The sequence below is a fragment of the Lithobates pipiens genome, unplaced genomic scaffold (assembly GCF_037356315.1).
Source record: "Lithobates pipiens isolate NorthernLeopardFrog02 unplaced genomic scaffold, aLitPip1_a1.2 Scaffold_16, whole genome shotgun sequence".
NCBI classification, from domain to species: domain Eukaryota; kingdom Metazoa; phylum Chordata; class Amphibia; order Anura; family Ranidae; genus Lithobates; species Lithobates pipiens.
The window spans coordinates 460850357-460870620 of NW_027507748.1; the positions used below are offsets into that span (position 1 = coordinate 460850357).

At 45.1% G+C, this 20264-nt stretch overlaps 2 protein-coding genes across 2 annotated transcripts in view; one reads left to right on the top strand and one right to left on the bottom strand.

Annotated features, from left to right (window-relative positions):
- Positions 1–5060: 5060 nt before the first annotated feature.
- Positions 5061–8305, bottom strand: PDCD6IP (programmed cell death 6 interacting protein). The gene has a single exon (XM_077482897.1). The coding sequence runs from the start codon at positions 8160–8162 to the stop codon at positions 5565–5567; it is 2598 nt and encodes an 865-aa protein (XP_077339023.1). The 5' UTR covers positions 8163–8305; the 3' UTR covers positions 5061–5564.
- A 190-nt stretch (positions 8306–8495) lies between these two features.
- RAB20 (RAB20, member RAS oncogene family) overlaps positions 8496–20264 on the top strand; it is a 45888-nt gene continuing 34119 nt past the window's right edge. The window contains exon 1 of the mRNA XM_077482898.1: positions 8496–8869. Coding sequence (XP_077339024.1) covers positions 8695–8869 — 175 coding nt within the window. The 5' untranslated portion in view covers positions 8496–8694. The remainder of the gene's footprint in view (positions 8870–20264) is intronic.

The following is a 20264-nucleotide window of genomic DNA, read 5'->3' on the forward strand; positions in this document are numbered from 1 at the left end:
TTTTAGTTTACTAAACTTTAACATGATCTGACTAGCCACCATTTTAGTTCAGTGGACTGCAGACTTTGACATGTCAGCTATGTTGTGCATAGGAAAATATATTCGCTCAGAATTTTATCACGCATTAATTCCTCTGATAAGCTCCTTTTACATTTATTCATACAAAACTGACCTGTTAATCACCTTCACACTAAAACATATCGGATGGTGCAGTATGTGCAAGCAGATTACTGAAGGGCAAACTAACACGTTACTATTTTAAAGCGGTAATAAAAACGTAAAAAAAGTCGCCGACCAACATTTTTTTTTTTTGGTCTTATGCCATTAAAAGAGGAAGTAAACGTCCCTCTGTACCTGTACAAACAGGTACTGTAAACACTCCTAAACTTGCACCGTCTAAGAGATTTACTGTATACTGCATAGACGACGTCTTCGGCACATGCGCTCTGAAGGAGCGGCCCGCCTGTGCCGTGATTAGCGGCTCCCGCGGACCTGGAAGGAAGACAGGTGAAGAGGGACTTAGCCTCCAGCAGGGACGATGAGGGCTTTACTTGCAGGTAAGTGTCACAAAATATGTTAGTATGCAATGTAAACTAGCACATTATGCCTTTACTTTGCAGGAAACAAAAAAAGCAGTTTACTTGCACCTGTCAGCTGTAATGTACACTGAGCCACACTCAGAGTACAATACAACACCTGGTCTGCGCCGTGACGATGTGACTTCCGTGTGCATGCACAAGAGCGAGGTCATCAACGCTGAACCATTCAAAAGACGGAATCTAGCAAACCCAGAAGAAAGACCAAGTGAAGATGGAAGTGTCCAAGCATTGACAGCATAACGCTGGAGGTCTTCCTTTGACAGGCAAGTCAGCCAAAATGTGCCAGTATCCGCTGCATACTGGCACATTATGGCATAATGGCACAAGGGGGACAGATGAAAAATTAAAAATAAATACGTTTCATACTGCTTTATAGTGTAATTAAAATCAAAACCTAACTAAGCCTACAGCGGTAGTAAACACCACTTGGTCACTTACTTATGATAAAGCTTACCTGTAGGAACAATGAATATCTTGTAATTGTGCACCGTTTAGGAGATATTCACAATTTATGTAGGATGCGACAATGTGCCATCAATCTAGAGCACTGTGCCGTTGCCCTGACTTCTGTGTGCATGTGCAGCCCACATGGAAGAGCTAGGGAAGATGGAAGAATGAATGAAGGTGGAAGGCCTATCAACAGTAATAGTGTTTCACTGGAGGGATCCCTTTTACAGTGTCAATTATCGTTATTGTTATATATATATATATATATATATATATATATATATATATATATATATATATATATATGGTGCATACAAGCATTTACCATTAAAGCGGGGCTCCACCCTAAAGTGGAACTTCCGCTCATCGGAACCCCCCCCCCCCTCTGGCGCCACAATTGGCACCTTTCAGGGGGGAGGGGGGTGCAGATACCTGTACAGTACAGGTATTTGCACCCACTTCCAGCATAAATATCCGCAGAATCTGCGGATATTTACGCCACTTCCTGCGGGTCCCCCGCTATCCGCTGTGAAACACACGGATCCCAGGGACAGCGGGGACCATCCTTATTGCGCAGCGCGATTCGCGCATGCGGTGTAGGGAACCGGGAAGTGAAGCCGCAAGGCTCCACTTCCTGATTCCTAACTCAAGATGGAGGCGGCAGCACCCGAGAGACGATCGAGAGATCGGCTTCGGGTGCAGACATCGCGGGCGCGCTGGGCGGGTATGTGTCCTTATTTTAAAAGTCAGCAGCTGCAGTGTTTGTAGCCGCTGACTTTTAATATAAAAAAAAAAAAAAAAAAAATTCAACGCCGAACTCCCGCTTTAACTTGCAGGGGACAGTTTTTTTTTTTTGTGGTAGTAAGCCCTTTTGTAGTACTTTTACTTACAGGTAAGCTTATAGACAAAGCTTACCTTTAGGTAAAATGAATATCTCCTAAACGTGCAGACTTTATGAGACATATCAGTGAGCAGCAGCTGGTGAGGTCAGTGGGACATGCGCTCTGAAGAGACGGCATACTTGTGCCATCCCTCCAGAGCTTTGTGCTTTGACCGTGACATCAATTGCAGCTCAGCCATTCAAGCAGGCCGAGCTTGCAAACCCGGAAGGAAGACCAGGTGAAGATGGAAGCTGTCAGCGGTAACAGCAGCATTATAACACACTGTCTTGCAAAGGGATTTTTTTTTCTCCACTTTACTACTGCTTTAAAGACTTTACTACTGCATTAAAATCGATAGTAAACTCCACTTTGTCACTTTTACCTACAGCTAGGACTACCGGTAGGTAAAATATATCCTAAACGTGCACCAGTTAGGGAGATATTCACGTTATGCAGCCACTGGTGCATGTGGACCGCAATCTGAATTGAGGGTACACAATGGGGGGTATTTACTAACAGCAAATCCACTTTGCACTGCAAGTACAAAGTGCACTTAAAAGTGCTGTCATTGTAGATCCATGGGGTACGGACACCACACACACTTTAAAAAACACAGCATTTTAGCTTGCACATGATTGGATAATAAAATCTGCAGCGCTTCCTCTCATTTCAGATCTACCCCTCAGATTTGCAGCGATTGCACTTCCAAGTGCACTTTGCACTTGTAGTGCAAAGTGGATTTGCCTTTCGTAAATAACCCCCAATGTGCTGTCAATTCAGAGTGTTGTGATATTGCAGCATAGTCATTCAAATGGCCAGAGCCCATGAACCTGGAAGGAAGAATAGGTGAAGATGGAAACTCTGTGTACCGCTGGAGGGATCCATTCTACAGGATTTTTTTTTTTTTATTTCAAGATTTAACTACTTTAAATCTACTCCCACTCACATTTGAAGCCTACTCCATCTATTCCGTAAAAGGTCTTATGCCCCATACACACTATCAGTTTTTCTGCTGAGTTTTTCCATCAGGTTTACCAAAACCATGTAGTACAAGGGCCTGCCTGATTGCATACAAATGGAAACTCCTAAGGTTTGACCTCATATTATATGGTTTTGGAAAATCTGAAGGAAAAACTGATAGTGTGTATGGGGCTTTAGACTTACCCATTTTGAAGTTGGTTCATTATGGTCACGATTTCTCCAGCAGCGACTTCAGTGTAGAGGGTGAGATCACTGACAATGGCTGCAGAGCCTTGGCAATGACATCACCCATAGGCTTACTATGAGGCATCCGTTGTCAGCTGTCTCTCTTCTACACTGAAGCTGGTACAGGGACCTGATCCTATGATTGGAGTGACTTCAAATTAGGTTAAAGAGGAAGTAAACCCTGATGGGTTTACTTCCTCTTTTTTTCCCTGCAAAGGTAAAGCACAATGGACTACTATGCATCGCATAGTAGCTCATTATGTGTCACTTACCTGACACAGGAGCCAGCGAAGTCGCCGCTGATCCCTGTAGTCCGCCGCATCCATGTTGCTGGTGGCGTCTCGCAGCTCCGACGAATCACAGCGGCGAAGCCGCGATGACGTCACTCCCGCGCATGCGCACGGGAGTCGCGTCTCGCAGCTCCGCCGCTGCCACTCGGCGAAGCCGCGATGACGTCACTCCCGCGCATGCGCACGGGAGTCGACAAATTAGGCAAATCCATTCATGGATTTGCCGCATTTAGTGCGCCTGCGCGCCGCTGTCTACGGCGCATGCGCCGTAGACAGCGGTGCCCATTTTCGGGCAAATATCTCCTAAACCATATAGGTTTAGGAGATATTGCTTGGACCTACAGGTAAGCCTTAATCTAGGCTTACCTGTAGGTCCAAGTTGTTTGGAAGGGTTTACTTCCTCTTTAAGCATAGGTGGAGGCTAGCAGGTTTCGGCGTAGTTCTGACTGGAATTACACTTTAAAGTTTCTGCTAAGAACTCTGCCTTTGCATTTTAAACAAACCAAAACCTTTTCCCCTAGTTTTGGATAGTGTGGGGGTTAGTGTCCTCATACTGCCACAGGGCTCTGTTAGAGATTTACTGTCACTTTATTTTGCTGACAATTTCACCAGACAGGAAGTAAAAAACTGCAACAGGGACAGACAGAAAATAAAAATCTGACCTGATTACCAAAGAAAAAGCATTTTTATTTCTGCACACATTGCTCTGTTATCAGTCAATGTATATCTGGCTTGTACTTCCGGCTGAAATTAAAGCCATGGATGGACCTGTCAGCACCACCAGGCTTAAACTGTTAACTTGAAAATAAAAATAAAGATTCAGGGGGAAACTTGTGGAACAATTGCTGAATCCGATGTCAGCAGATTGAATTGGGGGGGGGGGGGGGGGGGGGGGGGGAAATTCCTCCATCCACACAAACAAGGTAAATTAATAAATCCCCCCCCCCCCCCCACCAGGAAATTGTATTCTAACCCACCGTTGTCCCAACACACCGATTAGCAGCTGCATCCACCAAGTGACAAGTTTACCAACATGGCCCTTGATAAATGTTGATCAGTTGGCTTCTGTCAAGCAGGAACTGCTGCACCCCGATCTAAATTTCACAAATAGCAATAAAAACCCGACAGGGATTCTAACTCTCCGACAATCTATCCAATACCAATGAAAACATGTTGGCTACACACACTCCTTAGTGCAGTTATCAAGTGATTCTGTTCAGCCATACAAATTATAAGGCTAGCCTTAATTTGCCTGATTTGTAAGCCAATTTGCTTATCCCTAAGAGATCTATTTCAATGTTGCTGGAGTCCAGGATCAAGAACGTATACCTATCTTTTTACACAATGAAGCCAACAGATATCTATTCACAAGGGTCAGATCAGCTGTCATACACATGGGCCAAATATCGGGCGGTTTACATTGAACTGGACAATGCTACCTGATGATATTTGGCCCGTGTGTACTAAGCTGTGGAGCAAGTGCAAAATTATCCTGCAACTTTTTTTTTTTTTTTTTTTTTTAGGGAAAAATAGAGCAGTTGCAGTGCTACACTATCGCAATTAGTGCTTAACTATATTTTACTCTAATAAGGTATATAAATCAATAACAAATAAATAAAATGGGAAACACCTGGAAATAAAGTCATAGGTTTTATAAACTAAAACAGAACAAAATCAACCTTAAACTAGCATCTGCAAACAATGATGTGCTTGTTTAGATTTATTTTTCATTATGATTTACAAGGCTTTTGATTAATAGACAAAAATAGCATACAATAAACTAAACCATAAAGAAAATGAAAAAGTAAAAACAGAGAAAAGGAAAAAAAAATATATATAATATATCTCCCAACCCCATTTTACATTTGAAAGAGCATAGTGTTACTGGGGAGATTTGCACATTATCAAAGAACCCCCTTATCAGCTCAAGGAGGTCATTTTGCCAGGCAAAACTAAGTTGGTTTTCATTCTGATCACGCATTTGCAAATGGGAAGGCAGAAACAGCTTAGTGCAATCAGAAGATTACCTTAAACAGGTCAGAAAACCCAGAAAATTAGGGAGTTGGATATAATTGCACAGTGCACTTACTGCAACTGAAAGTGACTTTTTCAGTTTACAAGCATTTAGGTCTACACGCTTCCTACTGCGGTGGCTGGTAATAAGGTGGCTGTGGCATTGGGAAGCCAGCCTGCTGTGTTGGGTAAGGTGCCTGACCTGACTGTGGTTGATATAGATAAGGAGGCATGGTTTGGCCATACATGTATGGATTATAGCCAGGCATGGGCATTCCATAATACCCTGAATATCCGGGGTAGGTTGCAAATGGGGGACCCTGTGCCTGCGATGGAATGGTGCTGGAAACAGGCTGTGAGGGCATTGGAGCTGAGGCATTTGCTATTGGAGGAGCAACATTCTGCGCTGCACTAACAGGGACACTTGCAGGTACTGAAGGTGGAGGAGGACGTGGTGGAGGTTGTTTAGCAGGATAGACAGTCCTTGGTGCCGGAGTTGGCATACTTGATGTACCAGTAGCAGGAGTTGTAGAGGCAGCATTTTGATAACTTGGTACTGCCGGCATGGATGGTGCACTTGGCTCTCTGGCAATGCTTTGCTGCAAATCTTTCAGCAACTCATCTCTTTCTGTCTTTCGGGCAAAAACAATATCACTGCACTTGCCTTGGAACTTCAGCAAAATTTCTGTAAGGTCATTATAGAACTTAGTTCCTTCTCTCAGGTTAGCAACAAGTTCCACATAGCTGTCATGCCCTGCAGCCAATTTCTTCAGGACCTCTTCTCTCAGATTAGCTTCGCCATTTGATTGTTTCATTTTGGAAAACTCCTGGTGGGAAACTTGGATGTTGCTGATTATTTCCTCTTGTTTAGTCAGGTTTCTTTGTACTCTGTCGGTGTAGCCACCATAGATCCGATCAAGTTCAGTCACAGATAAAGCCTCTTCGTTAATGGCACCATCCTGTGCCAGAGCAGTGAGAAATTTGGTTGCCATGTCAAAGTTGACCGATTTAATGTCATTTTCAAGCTGCTCTCTTTCCTTCTTTATCTCATCCAGCTGGGCCAACAAGGATTTCAAAGTGTTCACCACTTCACTGCCCTGCATAGTTTTTGCAGGGTTTGCAGATGGGATGGCTGCATTGAGCTCAGCTTCAGGCTTACATAATATGGCTATGGCTTCGCGCTGAGACTGGTAGCGCTCTTTCACAACAGCATCAGCGTTGATGGCTTTGTCCAACACGTTACGGAGATTGCTGCCCTCGACTCTCAGGGGTTTATAGAGCTCAGTAGAAGGTGTTCTTTGCCATCTTTCCTTGAACTTGGATTTTAAGTCATTATCTGTTACTTCTTCTTCATCCAAAAACTTCAGTGACTCATCCAGAATTTCTCTATTTCTCTGCAGAAGCTCAGGCAGGTCTCTGATCAGCTGGTCAATAGTCTGAATGCCACCCTGCTCAATGACAGCCTTGGACTTTTGTAGAATTGACTGGGGTACAGTGTCACCAGACATATCTTCGATGGCCGCTGGAAGATTCAGGGAGGCAAGAACGCCGTTACACAAGGTTGTGGCATCTCTCATTCTAGCAATGGTTGTGTTGATTAGATCGCCCCTCCTCTGGTTATAAATACTCAAAGACTGCTGGACAGCTAGCGGTACCATTTTTTCAAAGAGATCGGTGTACTTCTGACTCAGCGGGACTGCGACAGGAGTCGGCTTGACCAGTGCCGCTTTGCCCACAGGCTCCAGATCTTTTAAATCGGGCACCCTGTCATGATAAATGAAGTCGTTGTCTTTTTTTGCAGCAGTGAGCGCACGCTGTATTTTGTCGGACAGATCTTTGACGCTGACGTATTCATCGTACCTGGAATTGACAGTTTTGACCAGGTCGGCGGCGTGCTGCAGCCTGCCGATCTCCTCCCCGAACTTCTTCTGCTGTTTAGCCATGACAGATTGGTGGTACTCAGCGTAGGCCTGCATGATGCAGTGCTTAGCGGCCAGCACTGGGTACACCTCTTTGGGCAGAGCATCTTTATACTGGCACTGCTTGTAGGCATCGCCGTAGAAGTCAGCCGCCTGGTTGGCCAGCTTGGCGATGATGGCGTCTTTCATCTTGTCTCGGGTGGCCTTTAAGAAGAAGACCTCCTGGGCCTGGGCCAGCATGATGACGCTGAGGGTGCCCACGGTATCCGGGGAGATGTCTACGGTGGGGTCCCGGCTGAGGGCGGACAGCACAGTGTCTTTGATGTGGGCGAAGGCCCCACTGGCCAGTTGGTAGTACCTGGAGGCGGCCTTCAGGGCTTCATCGTTGTCCAGGTTCTGCTCAGAGGCGATCTGGCTGGCCAGGGCCCCGATGTTGAAGAGGACACAGGTCTTCTCATAGCCCAGGCTGGGCAGGCCTAGCTTGACAGAGCCGCCAAACAGGGAGCCCTTATCAAAGGCGTCCTTCCAGGTGAAGGTGAGGCACAGCTGGCCCTCGGAGAACGGGAACTTGGGCTCGATGGAGCTCAGCTGGTCATAGTAACGCATGACGGTCTCCAGAGAGCTCTCATGTTTATCTAGCGGCCGGCCTACCGCGCTCTTCCTCAGCTTGTTCAGCTCGTCTACCGCCCGGCAGTACTCGGCCTGCTCCTCCCCGGCCGGGTACGTGTTCTGGATGAACTTAGACAGCGGCTTCACCAGGTCCACTTCGGACGACTTCTTTAGCGGCACCGAGATAAACGTGGCCATGGCGGCGGCGGCGACTGGAACGTCTGCTGACTGCCTCGACCCTCCGTCAGTATCGGCCGAGAGAAGGAGAAGACTATGTGTTCCGGGTACCGCCCCCTTCTCCCTCCTCACATCACACGGCTGTCTGAGTCACCTGAAAGACGAGAACGCACTGTCATTTCCTGCTCTTATGTCATCGCTCTCTCGCGCTCGCACACACCACGCATGCGCGCTACAACTCTGTCTATATAGACGGAATAATACAGCGAGCTCACCTACTGCTCCCTAATACGCAGCGGCCAGTCATGGAACAGCCCGGGGAGGAGCCAAGGGCGGGGAGGAGTCAGGGCTCATGTTGGGGCGGGGCCTGAAGGAGAGCCCCAGACTTCCTGCACTGCTTCCTTGTTTTGCAGAGTTAGCAAAGTTTCCTCGAAGTGATCGCTGGTTGGTCGGACGGCGCCGGAGACAGGCAGTGCAGCAATGCTTTGTGTGGGAGTGCAGGGAGCAGGGATCTGAGCCTCAGATTTGGCTCAGTGGACATCTGATTGGCAGGATGATGAAGAAGCCAGACCTGAAGGTGGTCCTCCTAGGGGACATGAATGTGGGGAAGACCTCCCTACTACACAGGTACATGGAGAGGAGGTTCCAGGAGACCGTCAGCACTGTGGGGGGAGCCTTCTACCTCAAACAGTGGGGACCCTACAACATCTCTATCTGGGATACTGCAGGTAAACCACTTCACTTCTATCATACATGCTACAATCATGGTGCATGCTAGTGCAATGGTCTTCTTGGTTCAGATTGCCTAATTCAGGTAGGAATTCATCTTGCATAGTTCTGCTAAATCTACAGCTCACCATCCACATTACAATCTGATTGTACAATCTCCTTGGGATCTACCAACAAGTATGTAGTGCCAGGGCCTGCCCAATTTGGATAGATCAGGCAGGTGCTCAAGTTACATAATTTTGGTAGCTCTAAGGTGAATTGGATAGATGAGGTAGGTGCTTGCATTACATAATTTTGGTAGCGCTAAGGTGGATTGTATGGCCTGCCCGATTTGGATGGATGAGGTAGGTGCTTACGTTGCATAATTTTGGTAGATCTAAGGTGGATTGGATAGATGAGGTAGGTGCTTACGTTACGTAGTTTTGGTAGATCTAAGGTGGATTGGATAGATGAGGTAGGTGCTTACGTTACGTAGTTTTGGTAGATCTAAGGTGGATTGGATAGATGAGGTAGGTGCTTGCGTTACGTAGTTTTGGTAGATCTAAGGTGGATTGGATAGATGAGGTAGGTGCTTACGTTACGTAGTTTTTGTAGATCTAAGGTGGATTGGATAGATGAGGTAGGTGCTTACGTTACGTAGTTTTGGTAGATCTAAGGTGGATTGGATAGATGAGGTAGGTGCTTACGTTACGTAATTTTGGTAGATCTAAAGTGGATTGGATAGATGAGGTAGGTGCTCCCGTTACGTAATTTTGGTAGATCTAAGGTGGATTGGATGACCTGCCCGATTGGATAGATGAGGTAGATGCTCACTTTGCATATTTTTGGTAGAGCTAAAATGGATTAGTCCAATCCACCTTAGCGCTACCAAAATGATGCAATGTAACCACCTACCTCATCTATCCAATCAGGCAGGCCCTGGCCACTACACACTTGTTGGTAGATCCAAAGGAAATGTGTACTATCAAATTGCAATGTGAATGGTGAGCTGCAGATTTGCCATAACTACGTAATATGAAGTCCTACCTGAACTAGGCAATCATTTCGTATACAACCAAGAAGATCCTTTTGCTACATAAGGGTTTCTCAACCACGTTTCCTCCAGAAGTTGCTAGGGGTTCCTGAAGAAATTAGCAATTTCTGCCTCTTGGGTAAGTTCCCACTGACACCATTGATATTTTTTAGCTATATGCAAGTGGGGAAATTCATTACTATGACCACAAGCGTAAGGTGCGTTCTTCTCACTGTCCATCACACTAATGTATCATGAGTCGTAGATATAGTAACTTTTAGCAGGGGTTCCCTGAGACCTGAAAGTCATGTCAAGGGTTCCCCAGTGTTGAGAGAGGCTGCACTACATACTTGTTGCTAGATCTAAAGGAGGTTGTACGATCAGATTGTACTGTGTGTGTCAATCTTTAGATTTACTAAAACTATGTAATATGAAGTCCTAACTGAACTAGCCCATCAATCTGTATCCAACCAAGAAGACCCTTCCACTGCTTGTTGGTAGATAATTTTACAATAAGTGGTGCACCAAAATATTCAGAATGCACCGATATTGACAGTTTAAAAAAAATATATATCTTTATAAATGTATGTGCCTTTTTAAATAATATCATGAATTTGAATGTATCCTTTTTGAAGCAGTGTTAAAAATCCTGCTTGCTGAATTTTTTTTTTTTTTTTTTTTTTTTGCATATTTGGCAAACCGCACCAAAAAATGCACCTTCCCATTTGAAATGCATTGAAAACGCAGCAAAGAACCCATCAGGTCCACCTGAAAAATTGACAGTGGAACCTGATTGGAATGGTTGTGTGAAAGGGGCCTAAAGGAGAGTGAACAATCCGATGGAATAGTATTTGTACAGATTTAGATCTGCCAAGAAGTATGTGGTGCAAGGGTTTGCCTGATTGGTTAAAAATTGGATAGTTTAGGTAGGCGCTCATATTACATGGATATTGTAGATCTGAAGTTGATTGTATAGTTAGATTCAAATGTGTATGATGAGCCTTTGGCCCCTTTCACACGGGGCATGTTCATTTTGACAGACCCTGCTTGCTCGGTAGGGATCGATCCATTGATCCCCGCTGAGCAGGCAGATGACAGGTCTGTCTCCGCTCACTGTGCTGAGATGGACCTGTCAGAGCCCTGCTCTCCTCTATGTGAGATTGGATGAAAACAGACCGTCTGTCCTTTTTCATCTGGTCTCATCCACCAGACGGATGGAAAATAGGACCACCATCCGTCTGGATTTGGCAGACCGAATTGGATAGCAGCGGATGTCAGCGGACATGTCACCGCTGACATCCGTCACTCCATAGTCGGACCTGATCGGACAGCATGTGTGAAAAGGGCCTTTAACCACTTGAGACCCGCGTTATAGCCGAATGACGGCTACAGCGCGGATCTCCTTTGCCGGGACTACGTCTATTGACGTCGTCCCATGCACGAGCGGCCTGCGCGCACGGCGCGCTCTGTGATCGGCGAGTCTATGAAACTCGCCTGATCACCGATCCGAGCAAAGGGTCGATCCCGACCCCTTATCACGTGATCAGCTGTCAGCCAATGACAGCTGATCATGTGATACAACAGAGCCGGTAATCGGCTATTATTCCTCCTCGCGCTGACAGCGCAAGGAGAAAAAAAAAGAACCGATCACCGGCGGCCAGTGCCCACCTGCCCCCTGCCAGTGCCACATCAATAAAAAATGTGTCCCCCCCCCTGTCAGTGCCACCCAGCAGTGCCCACAGTGCCACCCAGCAGTGCCCACAATCTGCCTCAACAAAGGTGCTGCACCCCAGTGCCACATATCTGTGCCCATCAGTGTCATCTACCAGTGCCGCCCAGCAGTGCCACCTATCAGTGCCCATCAGTCCCATGTATCAGTGGTACCTATCAGTGCCACCCATCCGTGCCATCTTATCTGTGCCCATCTTCGCCCATCAGTGCCGCCTTATCTGTGTCCATCGGTGCCGCCTTATCTGTGCCTATTTGTGCCGTCTTAACTATGCCTATCAGTGCCCACCAGTGCAGCCTCATCAGCGCACTTCAATGAAGGAGAAAAATGACCTGTTTGCAAAATTTTATAACAAACTATTAAACATAATTTTTTTTTTCTTTTTGCATCTTTTTTTGTTTGTTTAGCAAAAAATAAAACTCCCAGTTGTAATTAAATACCACCAAAAGAAAGCTCTATTTGTGGGGAAAAAAAGGATAAAAATTTCATTTGGGTACAGTGTTGTATGCCCGCGCAATTGTCATTCAAAGTGCATCAGCGCTGAAAGCTGAAAATTAGTCTGGGCATGAGGGGGGTTTAAGTGCCCAGTAAGAAAGTGGTTAAAGTATTACTAAACCCACAACCATAAAATCAGTCTGTATATGCAGTAAAGCATGCTTTTTATGCTCACTGTGGGACCTAAGGTGTTAATGCTGCGCATTGTATAAAAAGGCAGTTCGATCTTTTCTTCTCTGAGCCTCCCCTTCTTCCACAGTCCCCAATCCATCAGCACAGGGCCAGCCAGTACTGTCCAGACACAGGGTCAGGGGTCATGCAGCCTCATAGGACAGTCAGAGGAGAATTAAATCTCCTCCTACAAGCAGTTTGTTTACTAAAATGATTGCATTTCCATGTTCTGTGTAAGAGACCAGATTTAAGCCTCGTACACACGATTGGATTTTCCGCAGACAAAACCTCAGACTTTTTTGCAGATGGTGTGCGCCTGGATTTTGTCTTCAATACAAACTGCAAGGAATTGTCGGCCAACCGACACAAATGTAGTGACGTACTATGTGGTTTTTCAGCTTTTTAGCGCCACCCTTTGGGCTTTTTCTGCTAATTTTGTGTTGGTAGAAGTTTGGCGAGTGTTGATTCACGCTTTTCTTTTTTTTTTTTTTTTTTTTTTTGCACTTTTCTGTTCGTTTCTGAATGGCCGTTCATCAACCAGCCATGTTGCCGAATGGGAGGAGATAACATGTTGTTTATTATTGGCCTTGGACTTATTGCTTTGACCAAAGTCCAGTACAGGAACAGGAGGAGGAAGAGGATTTCTTGGACCAAAAATTGGTTGCTTTATTAATCATGACCAATTATGTCACATGCCTTTGCTGCTGGAGCTCCATGAGAATAATCCAGATGATTTTCGGAATTATCTCTGGATGACAGACGCATGTGCAGAGCACAACCTCCAATCATGGCAGCGCTGGAAAGCGGCCCGGCGAGGGCTTGCAGCGCCTGCGCTCTGCGGCGGGTCTATCGGAAGGCTGCTGGGTAGAGGGGGGAGGAGGAGCTGAAAGCAGCGCAGGCGAGTTGCTAGCGGGACGTCAGCTGGGTGGAGAATGCAAGCAGGCGTAGCTGCGTGCTCATGGACGTGGTGCATGCGTAGGACACGGGAGGATACACAGGATTCTAACGGACGGGCAGGGGGGAAGGTGCAGACTAGGGGTGCAACGGATCAAAAAACTCACGGATCGGATCGTTCCTCGCATCAAAGTCACGAATCGGATCAATTTTCGGATCAGCAAAAAAAAATAACACTATCCCCGCCCCCCACAGCCACATTGTTTATTTAAATAAAAGGTATAACACTATCCCCCCCCCCCCCAATAAAATGCAGCTTATTACAAGCATAAAAACATAGTCAGCATATCACTGATAATTTGTGCCAAGCTGCCCACCGATCAAAGTTCCTCCAAACAGAGCGCCGTAATGAGTCCCGGGATGCCTATTGGCGCAAATCGTCAGTGATATGCTATGTTTTTATGCTTGTAATAAGCTGCATTTTATTGGGGGGGAGAGATAGTGTTGTACCTTTTTATTTAAATAAACAATGTGGCTGTGCCGAGCAAGTGGAAAGGCTTAGATAGGATTAGATAATAACTAACTAATATCTAATAGATAGTAGTTATTAGGTTAGATTAGGTAATAAATGTAGTGGTACCTGCATAAAAAGTTTTGAATGAGGGCAGGCAAGGCATCCAGCGTGACTCCTCCAGAATTCCTTCACTTGGGCTGACACAGGCTGAACACCGCGCTGGGGGTGACGTCAGCGCGCAGCTCGCCGCCGCCGGGTGTACCAAGATGGCCGTCAGCTCCGGAGATAGGCCGAAGCCGTGGCCTTACCTAAGGCCGCGGCCCGCTCCGCGGATCGCATGGTGCGGACCAACTAATCGATAATGAAAATCGTTGACAACGATTTTTTATTATCGATAATATCGCTTAATCGTTTCAGCCCTAATTATTATCCTATTAAAGAAGAAGAGAATGTGTGTTGCATTTCAAGATTTCATAATTTGGCTTGTCACAAATGTTAATTCTGCGTTACGAATGCTAGTTTACAAGACCGACTGCTTCTGGCTTGTCCTTGCTTCCGAGCATGCGTGTGTGCTTCAGACTTTTGTCCGACTGACTTCTGTACACACGTTTGGAAAATCCGACAACCGACATTTGTGTGCGGAAAATTTTAAAACCTCCCATCCAACAACAATCGTCTGATGGAGTATACAAACGGCCGGATTTTCCGTTTCCGCCAACAGCCTGTCATCACACAATTCCTGTCGGAAAATCCAATTGTGTATATGTGAATATAGTGAAGGCATGTTCTGGGTTTAGTAGCACTTTAAGCCCTGTACACATGGGCCAAATATTGGCTGAAATCAGCTGGTACAGTAGATTCCAGCCAACATTTTGGTTCGTGTGTACAGTTTCTTGTTTGACAGAAGCCCATCGCACGACCAGCTTCGGTCGAACTAGCATGCCAGAAAACCCCTGGACTGAACGAAAAAAAAAAAAACATACCTAGTGTACCAGGGATTTAGGCTAACCATACATAATACAATCTCAGCGTACAATGTCCTTTAGATTTACTAATTATTATGAGCACAAACCTAAGCAAACCATTTTACTTAAAGTGGTTGTGAACCTTACATGTACCCATTGAAGTGTTTGGCCATAGATGAAACAAATCCTCCTACCTAATTTATACCTGTTTATTTGCAGTCTTCGTGTCTCTACATCTGTTCAAAGTGCTGAATTATAAAGCTTTTCTGAGAGTTGATAAAAATTTGGGTGGAGACATGAAATTACACTCTGCAGAGCTCAGTGAGGAGAGCTCTGAAAGCTGATTGGAGGGAAGGAACACACCCCTTTGCACACGGGAACAGAGCTGAGCCTGTCAATCAGCTGGAGGTGCCTCCACTGTCACATTTTTTTTCTCTTAAGTGTGAAGAAAAATTGTCAGAAGTGATGACTGCTTCTGAATGAAGGGAACACTTTGTTCATATTTCATGTTGAGGTTTACAACTACTTCAATGTCAAATCAGGCAGGTCTTGAAACTATATAGTTGGCGGTAGATCTAAAAGATTGTATAGTGTATGGTCAGCCATAGCGTCCTTAAAGCAGGCTTCCTGCATTCTGTCCTGCCCTGGGTCTGATTCAGTTATGAGTTGGATCAGAACGGAAACATATTTGTATGTCATCTGTGTAGGTTCCCTTTTTTTTTTTCCCCACCCTCCATCTCGTGATAGAGGAAAACAAACCTATGTAATCCTTATCCAAATATGCATCTTCCTGTATCTAGTCACATCTACAAAACCAGAACCGGACACAGTGATCAGTCCAGTGAGGTAGGAAGCAAATGGACACACATTTTCTTGTCCAAAGGGATAGATCATAGTCCATAGTCTAATCTACATGCATACACGCCAGTGGCAGCTGCCTGGGTGGGTTTCCTGATGCTGACATTAGTAGACGATGCCTATGTAATGTGCATTGAAGTGGCCACTTGTCTCGAGGTGCTACAACACCTGCACCATTAGGAGACAGGAACAGAGCGTTGTCACCCTATAACAGGAAGTGCCTGAACAAGAACTTCTGGGCCGGATCACCAGGAGTTTTAAAAGAAAGCTGCAGAATTAAAAATAACTTGTGAAGTCTCACGAATATATATAGGATATTTTAGCCCTTACTTTAGATCTGCGTCAAAGAGAACATCCAACCAGAACGGATATTTCTTTTTTGGCTGGATGACGGTTAGAAAATCATTTCCCGTATATACTCGAGTATAGGCCGACCCGAATATAAGCCGAGGCCCCCAATTTACCCCCAAAAAACTGTAAAAAATTATTGACTCGTGTATAAGCCGAGGGTGAGACATGCCTGTCCATCCCTGTGTGTCCGTCCATCCCTGTGGGTCCATCCATCCCTGTGTGTGTGTCCATGCATCCGTGTGTGTGTGTGTGTGTGTCCATGCATCCGTGTGTGTGTGTGTGTGTGTGTGTGTGTGTGTGTGTGTCCATGCATCCGTGTGTGTGTGTGTGTGTGTGTGTGTGTGTCCGTGCAGCCTACCTGTGTCCAGCCTGCCTGTGTCCGTCCAGCCTGCGTCCCGTCCAGCCTGCGTCCCGTCCAGCCTGCGTCCCGTCCCGGCCCGGCCCGTCCCGTCCCGAGCCGAGCCTCCGTCCTTCAGCTCTTCGTCGGCGGCCATTCTAGGATTCAAAAGCCGCGCCTCCGTCGGTGATAGGCGGAACACTCAATTTCCCACTGACTGCTGTTCCGCCTATCGGATGTCCGTGATAGGCGGAACACTCAATTTCCCAGCAGCCTATGTTCCGCCTATCACGGGCATCGTCTCATCCTCGTCCGTAGTACGAGGATGAGACGATGCCCGTGATAGGCGGAACACAGGCTGCTGGGAAATTCAGTGTTCCGCCTATCACAGGCGAAGGCGGAGCCGGAGGCGCGGCTTTTGAATTATAGAATGGCCGCTGTCTGTCTGCTCGACACGCTGATCGAGCGGGCAGACAGCGATGACTCGAGTATAAGCCGAGGGGGGCACTTTCAGCCTCAAAAAAGAGGCTGAAAATCTCGGCTTATACTCGAGTATATACGGTATCCACTGTTTTTTTTTTTTTAAAGCCTCTATCAGTGAGGTTTCTCTGGTGTTCCCAACTCTCTCCACTTGCACCAATCATTACAAATGTGTTTTACTACCACTGTTCAGGGGTGGTGTTTTTTTTTTTTTTTTTTTCTATGCAGCTGGAGAAGGGAGACTCTGGAGTTTTGATATCTACATTTAGAGTGCGGGCAGAGTTAGGAACTGTAGTGAGGAGATGGTGCTGGTGGAGAGTCCAAAGGAATTCATTTGGTCCGATCCATCTACCAAAAACAGGACTGTTATGTGAGAAATGAATGGCTAGGAAAAAACATTTCCTGTTTATAGCCAGTTTTCTTCTTTTGTGTTTAATTTTATGTTTTGTTAATTGTTTGTAATGTTATCGCTTTCCATCTGAAATGGAAATGGGAATGAGCACACCAACTCCAGCCGGTGTCTCGGGGTCCTCATTGGATAGATTGATAGAAGCAGGAGCCATTGGCTCCCGCTGTTGTCAATCAAATCCATTGACATGGGAGCTGGGGGGCGGAGCCGAGACCTGCTGTGTCAATAGACACAGCAGCAGGTTTCGGGAGTGCGCCCGCATGGAGAGCACTTCTCTGGGGGGCACTCAAGAAGAGGAGGAGCCAGGAGCGCCGCTGAGGGACCCCAGAAGAGGAGGTTTGGGGCCACTGTGTGCAAAAACAACTGCACAGAGGAGGTAAGTATGACATGTTTATTATTAATAAAAATAATATAATAATAATAAAAAATATATAAATTATTCATTTTTTTTTTTTTTTTTTTTTTTATGAAGGTTTAGTTATCCTTTAAAATCACAATATCAGTAAGAACACTTTGGGTTCAATGCTATCTTTCCACTTTTCTGAATGTTTGTTTGTGTGTGTGTGTGTGTGTGTGTGTGTGTGTGTGTGTGTGTGTGTGTGTGTGTGTGTGTGTGTGTGTGTTTTTTTTTTTTTAGAAAGGCTGTTATTTAAAAAAAAAAAAAAAAATCCATTCAGCTTTAACAAAATACATATTAACATGTTACATAAAGTGCATTAATGCAATGCACATGAACTAAACTAGCCCTTGGTCATAGGGAAACCTCTTTGAAGGGTTTTTAAAAGAAAACGCATACCTCCACGCTGCAGCTGGCTCTAAGACCAAGAACTAAGGAATCATATGGCCAGTTATTGCTCTTTTCTCAGTCAGCTTGGAGGGGAGAGCAGTGACAGCTCTCACTGGAGCACCCGGGCCGGGAAGGGGGTGGGAGCGGGAGCAGCAGGCTTAGTCTCTCAGTGGCACGCTGATAGCTGGAGCCAGCTGCTGATCAGGCCATCTGGGGGGATCGCGACAATATGGTCAGGATTCTTCCAAAGCCTAGAGCATCTCTGTGATGGCGGCTTTAGCCCACTGTCAGCGGATTCTGGGTCACTGGAAAGCAAAAGTAAGTCAACTCCTGTGACCCAAAAGAGAAGTATAGCCCAAAAAATCTTTGACCATACTTCTCTTTTAATGTCCTAAACATATTGCAATGCATATCATGGAAACTCTAGAAACAGATTCTTGGAAGCACATAGTTGTGTAATTCTGGCACACAGTCTCAAATGTAGTCATGTCTAAAGTTCTTTGAGATGTTGAAAGTCAGTTAGCACTCTTGCCTTTCAGCACTGGGCTCTTCGGTTTTAAACCTCAACCAGGACACTACCTGCATGGAATTTTGGATAATCCCCTTGTGCTTGTGTGGGTTTCCTCTGGGGACTTTGAGTTCCTTCCACACATAAACCTACTGGTAGGTTAAACGGCTCCTGTCTAAATTTGCCCTAGTACATGCATGTATGTATTAGAGCTGCAATTAATACGATTAATGGTTAAAAAAAAATCACAATCTCGATTCAACCCCCCCTCACGATCCCTATGCAGAATTTCCCCATTCATGTAGCAAGTGTAGAGCGTTCGCTGCTCACTCAGCTGTCAAAAAAGAAATAAAAAAATGGGCAGCTTGTCAAGTTTTTCACATTGCCCTCCTTGGTAGATAACTATAAACATTGTAACATTTTTGTTCTTGGATAAAAGGAATTAACTTCTGTGTGTAAATAAGGGAAGTTTAACCACTTGGGCTACTTTCACAATGATGCGGGGGGGCATTAGTGGTAAAGCATCGCTAATTTTAGCGGCACTTTAATGGCGACGCTTTTCGGCTGCTAGTGGGGTGCATTTAACACCTGCTAGTGGCCGAATAAAGGGTTGATAATGCCTGCTAAGTCTTAAAATCTAAACCTTTTCCTGACATTTGTTTCTTACAAAGTAAATATCCTGTATTTTTTTGCGAGAAAATTACTTAGAACTCCACAATTTGTGTGTGTATATGTATGATATGTATATGTATGATATTTATCGGCGTATAACACTCATTTTTTTATTTTTCCCCTTAAAAGCAGGGGAAAATTGCGGGTGTGTGTTATACGCCGATCCCCGCAGTTCTGAGCCTGTGGGTGGCTTTTGGAGGGAAAAAATACACTTCGATTAATTAAAAAAATAAACAGTAAGACCCTATACAAACTATTCGATTTTCTGCAGAGTTTTGTCTTCAGATTTACCAAAACCATGTAGTGCAAGGGACTGCCTGATTGCATCCAAATTTAAACTCTTAAGATTTTACCTCATATTATATGGTTTTTGGTAAATCTGAAGACAAAAATCTGCAGACAATCTAATGTGTATGGGGGTCTAAAGCTAGCCCAATTTTTTTTGTATAATGTGAAAGGTGATGTTACGCCGTGAGAATTGTAATATTTATTCTAAGCAAAAAAATTGTGATTCTCAATTTAGCCAGAATTGTGCGACTCTAGTATGTATTAATGAGTGATTGGGACCTTGGATTGTAAGCTGCTTGATCTGAATGAGCAGTATGGCAAGTATTGCTTAAATTGTAGATGCCTGTAATAAAGAGCTGTCCAAGAGTCTCTCGCTTTAGAAGATTCCTCTAACTTCTTGCATCTCAGGGACAGACAGAACATGTTCCCAATGGTGCATATTAAAAAAAAAATAAAAAAAAATGTCCGGGTTTAACTCTGCCACCTCCAATCCAAAATGGGGGTGGGGGGGGGGGGAGTTATAAAAGTCATACATTCTTCCTTTGGCTTCTCTAAAGTCTGCACTTGTAGCTGCATTAGACCTTGTTGTCCTATAGGTATGATGAGTGACCATTCTAAAAGGAATCTCCGCAGCAACGAGTTCAGTGGTTCTTTTCTATAGAACCATTATGTTGTATGATAATTGTTGTTGAGGCAAGAGTTTGCTAGCCGGTATGGAATGCTAAGCTTCCCCAGCCAAAAAAATGAATTTTTCCTGCAGAACTTGGTTCATCCAGAGAGATGCATTTATTGAGCCCCAGCACATAAGAGTCCACAGAGTACTTGTAACCAATGACAAAATCCAGCAAAGTTGTTTGTGTTATTATTTTTTTTTTTTGTAAATATTATAATGAATGGCACTTGCCAGAGTCCTGTTTGCCATTC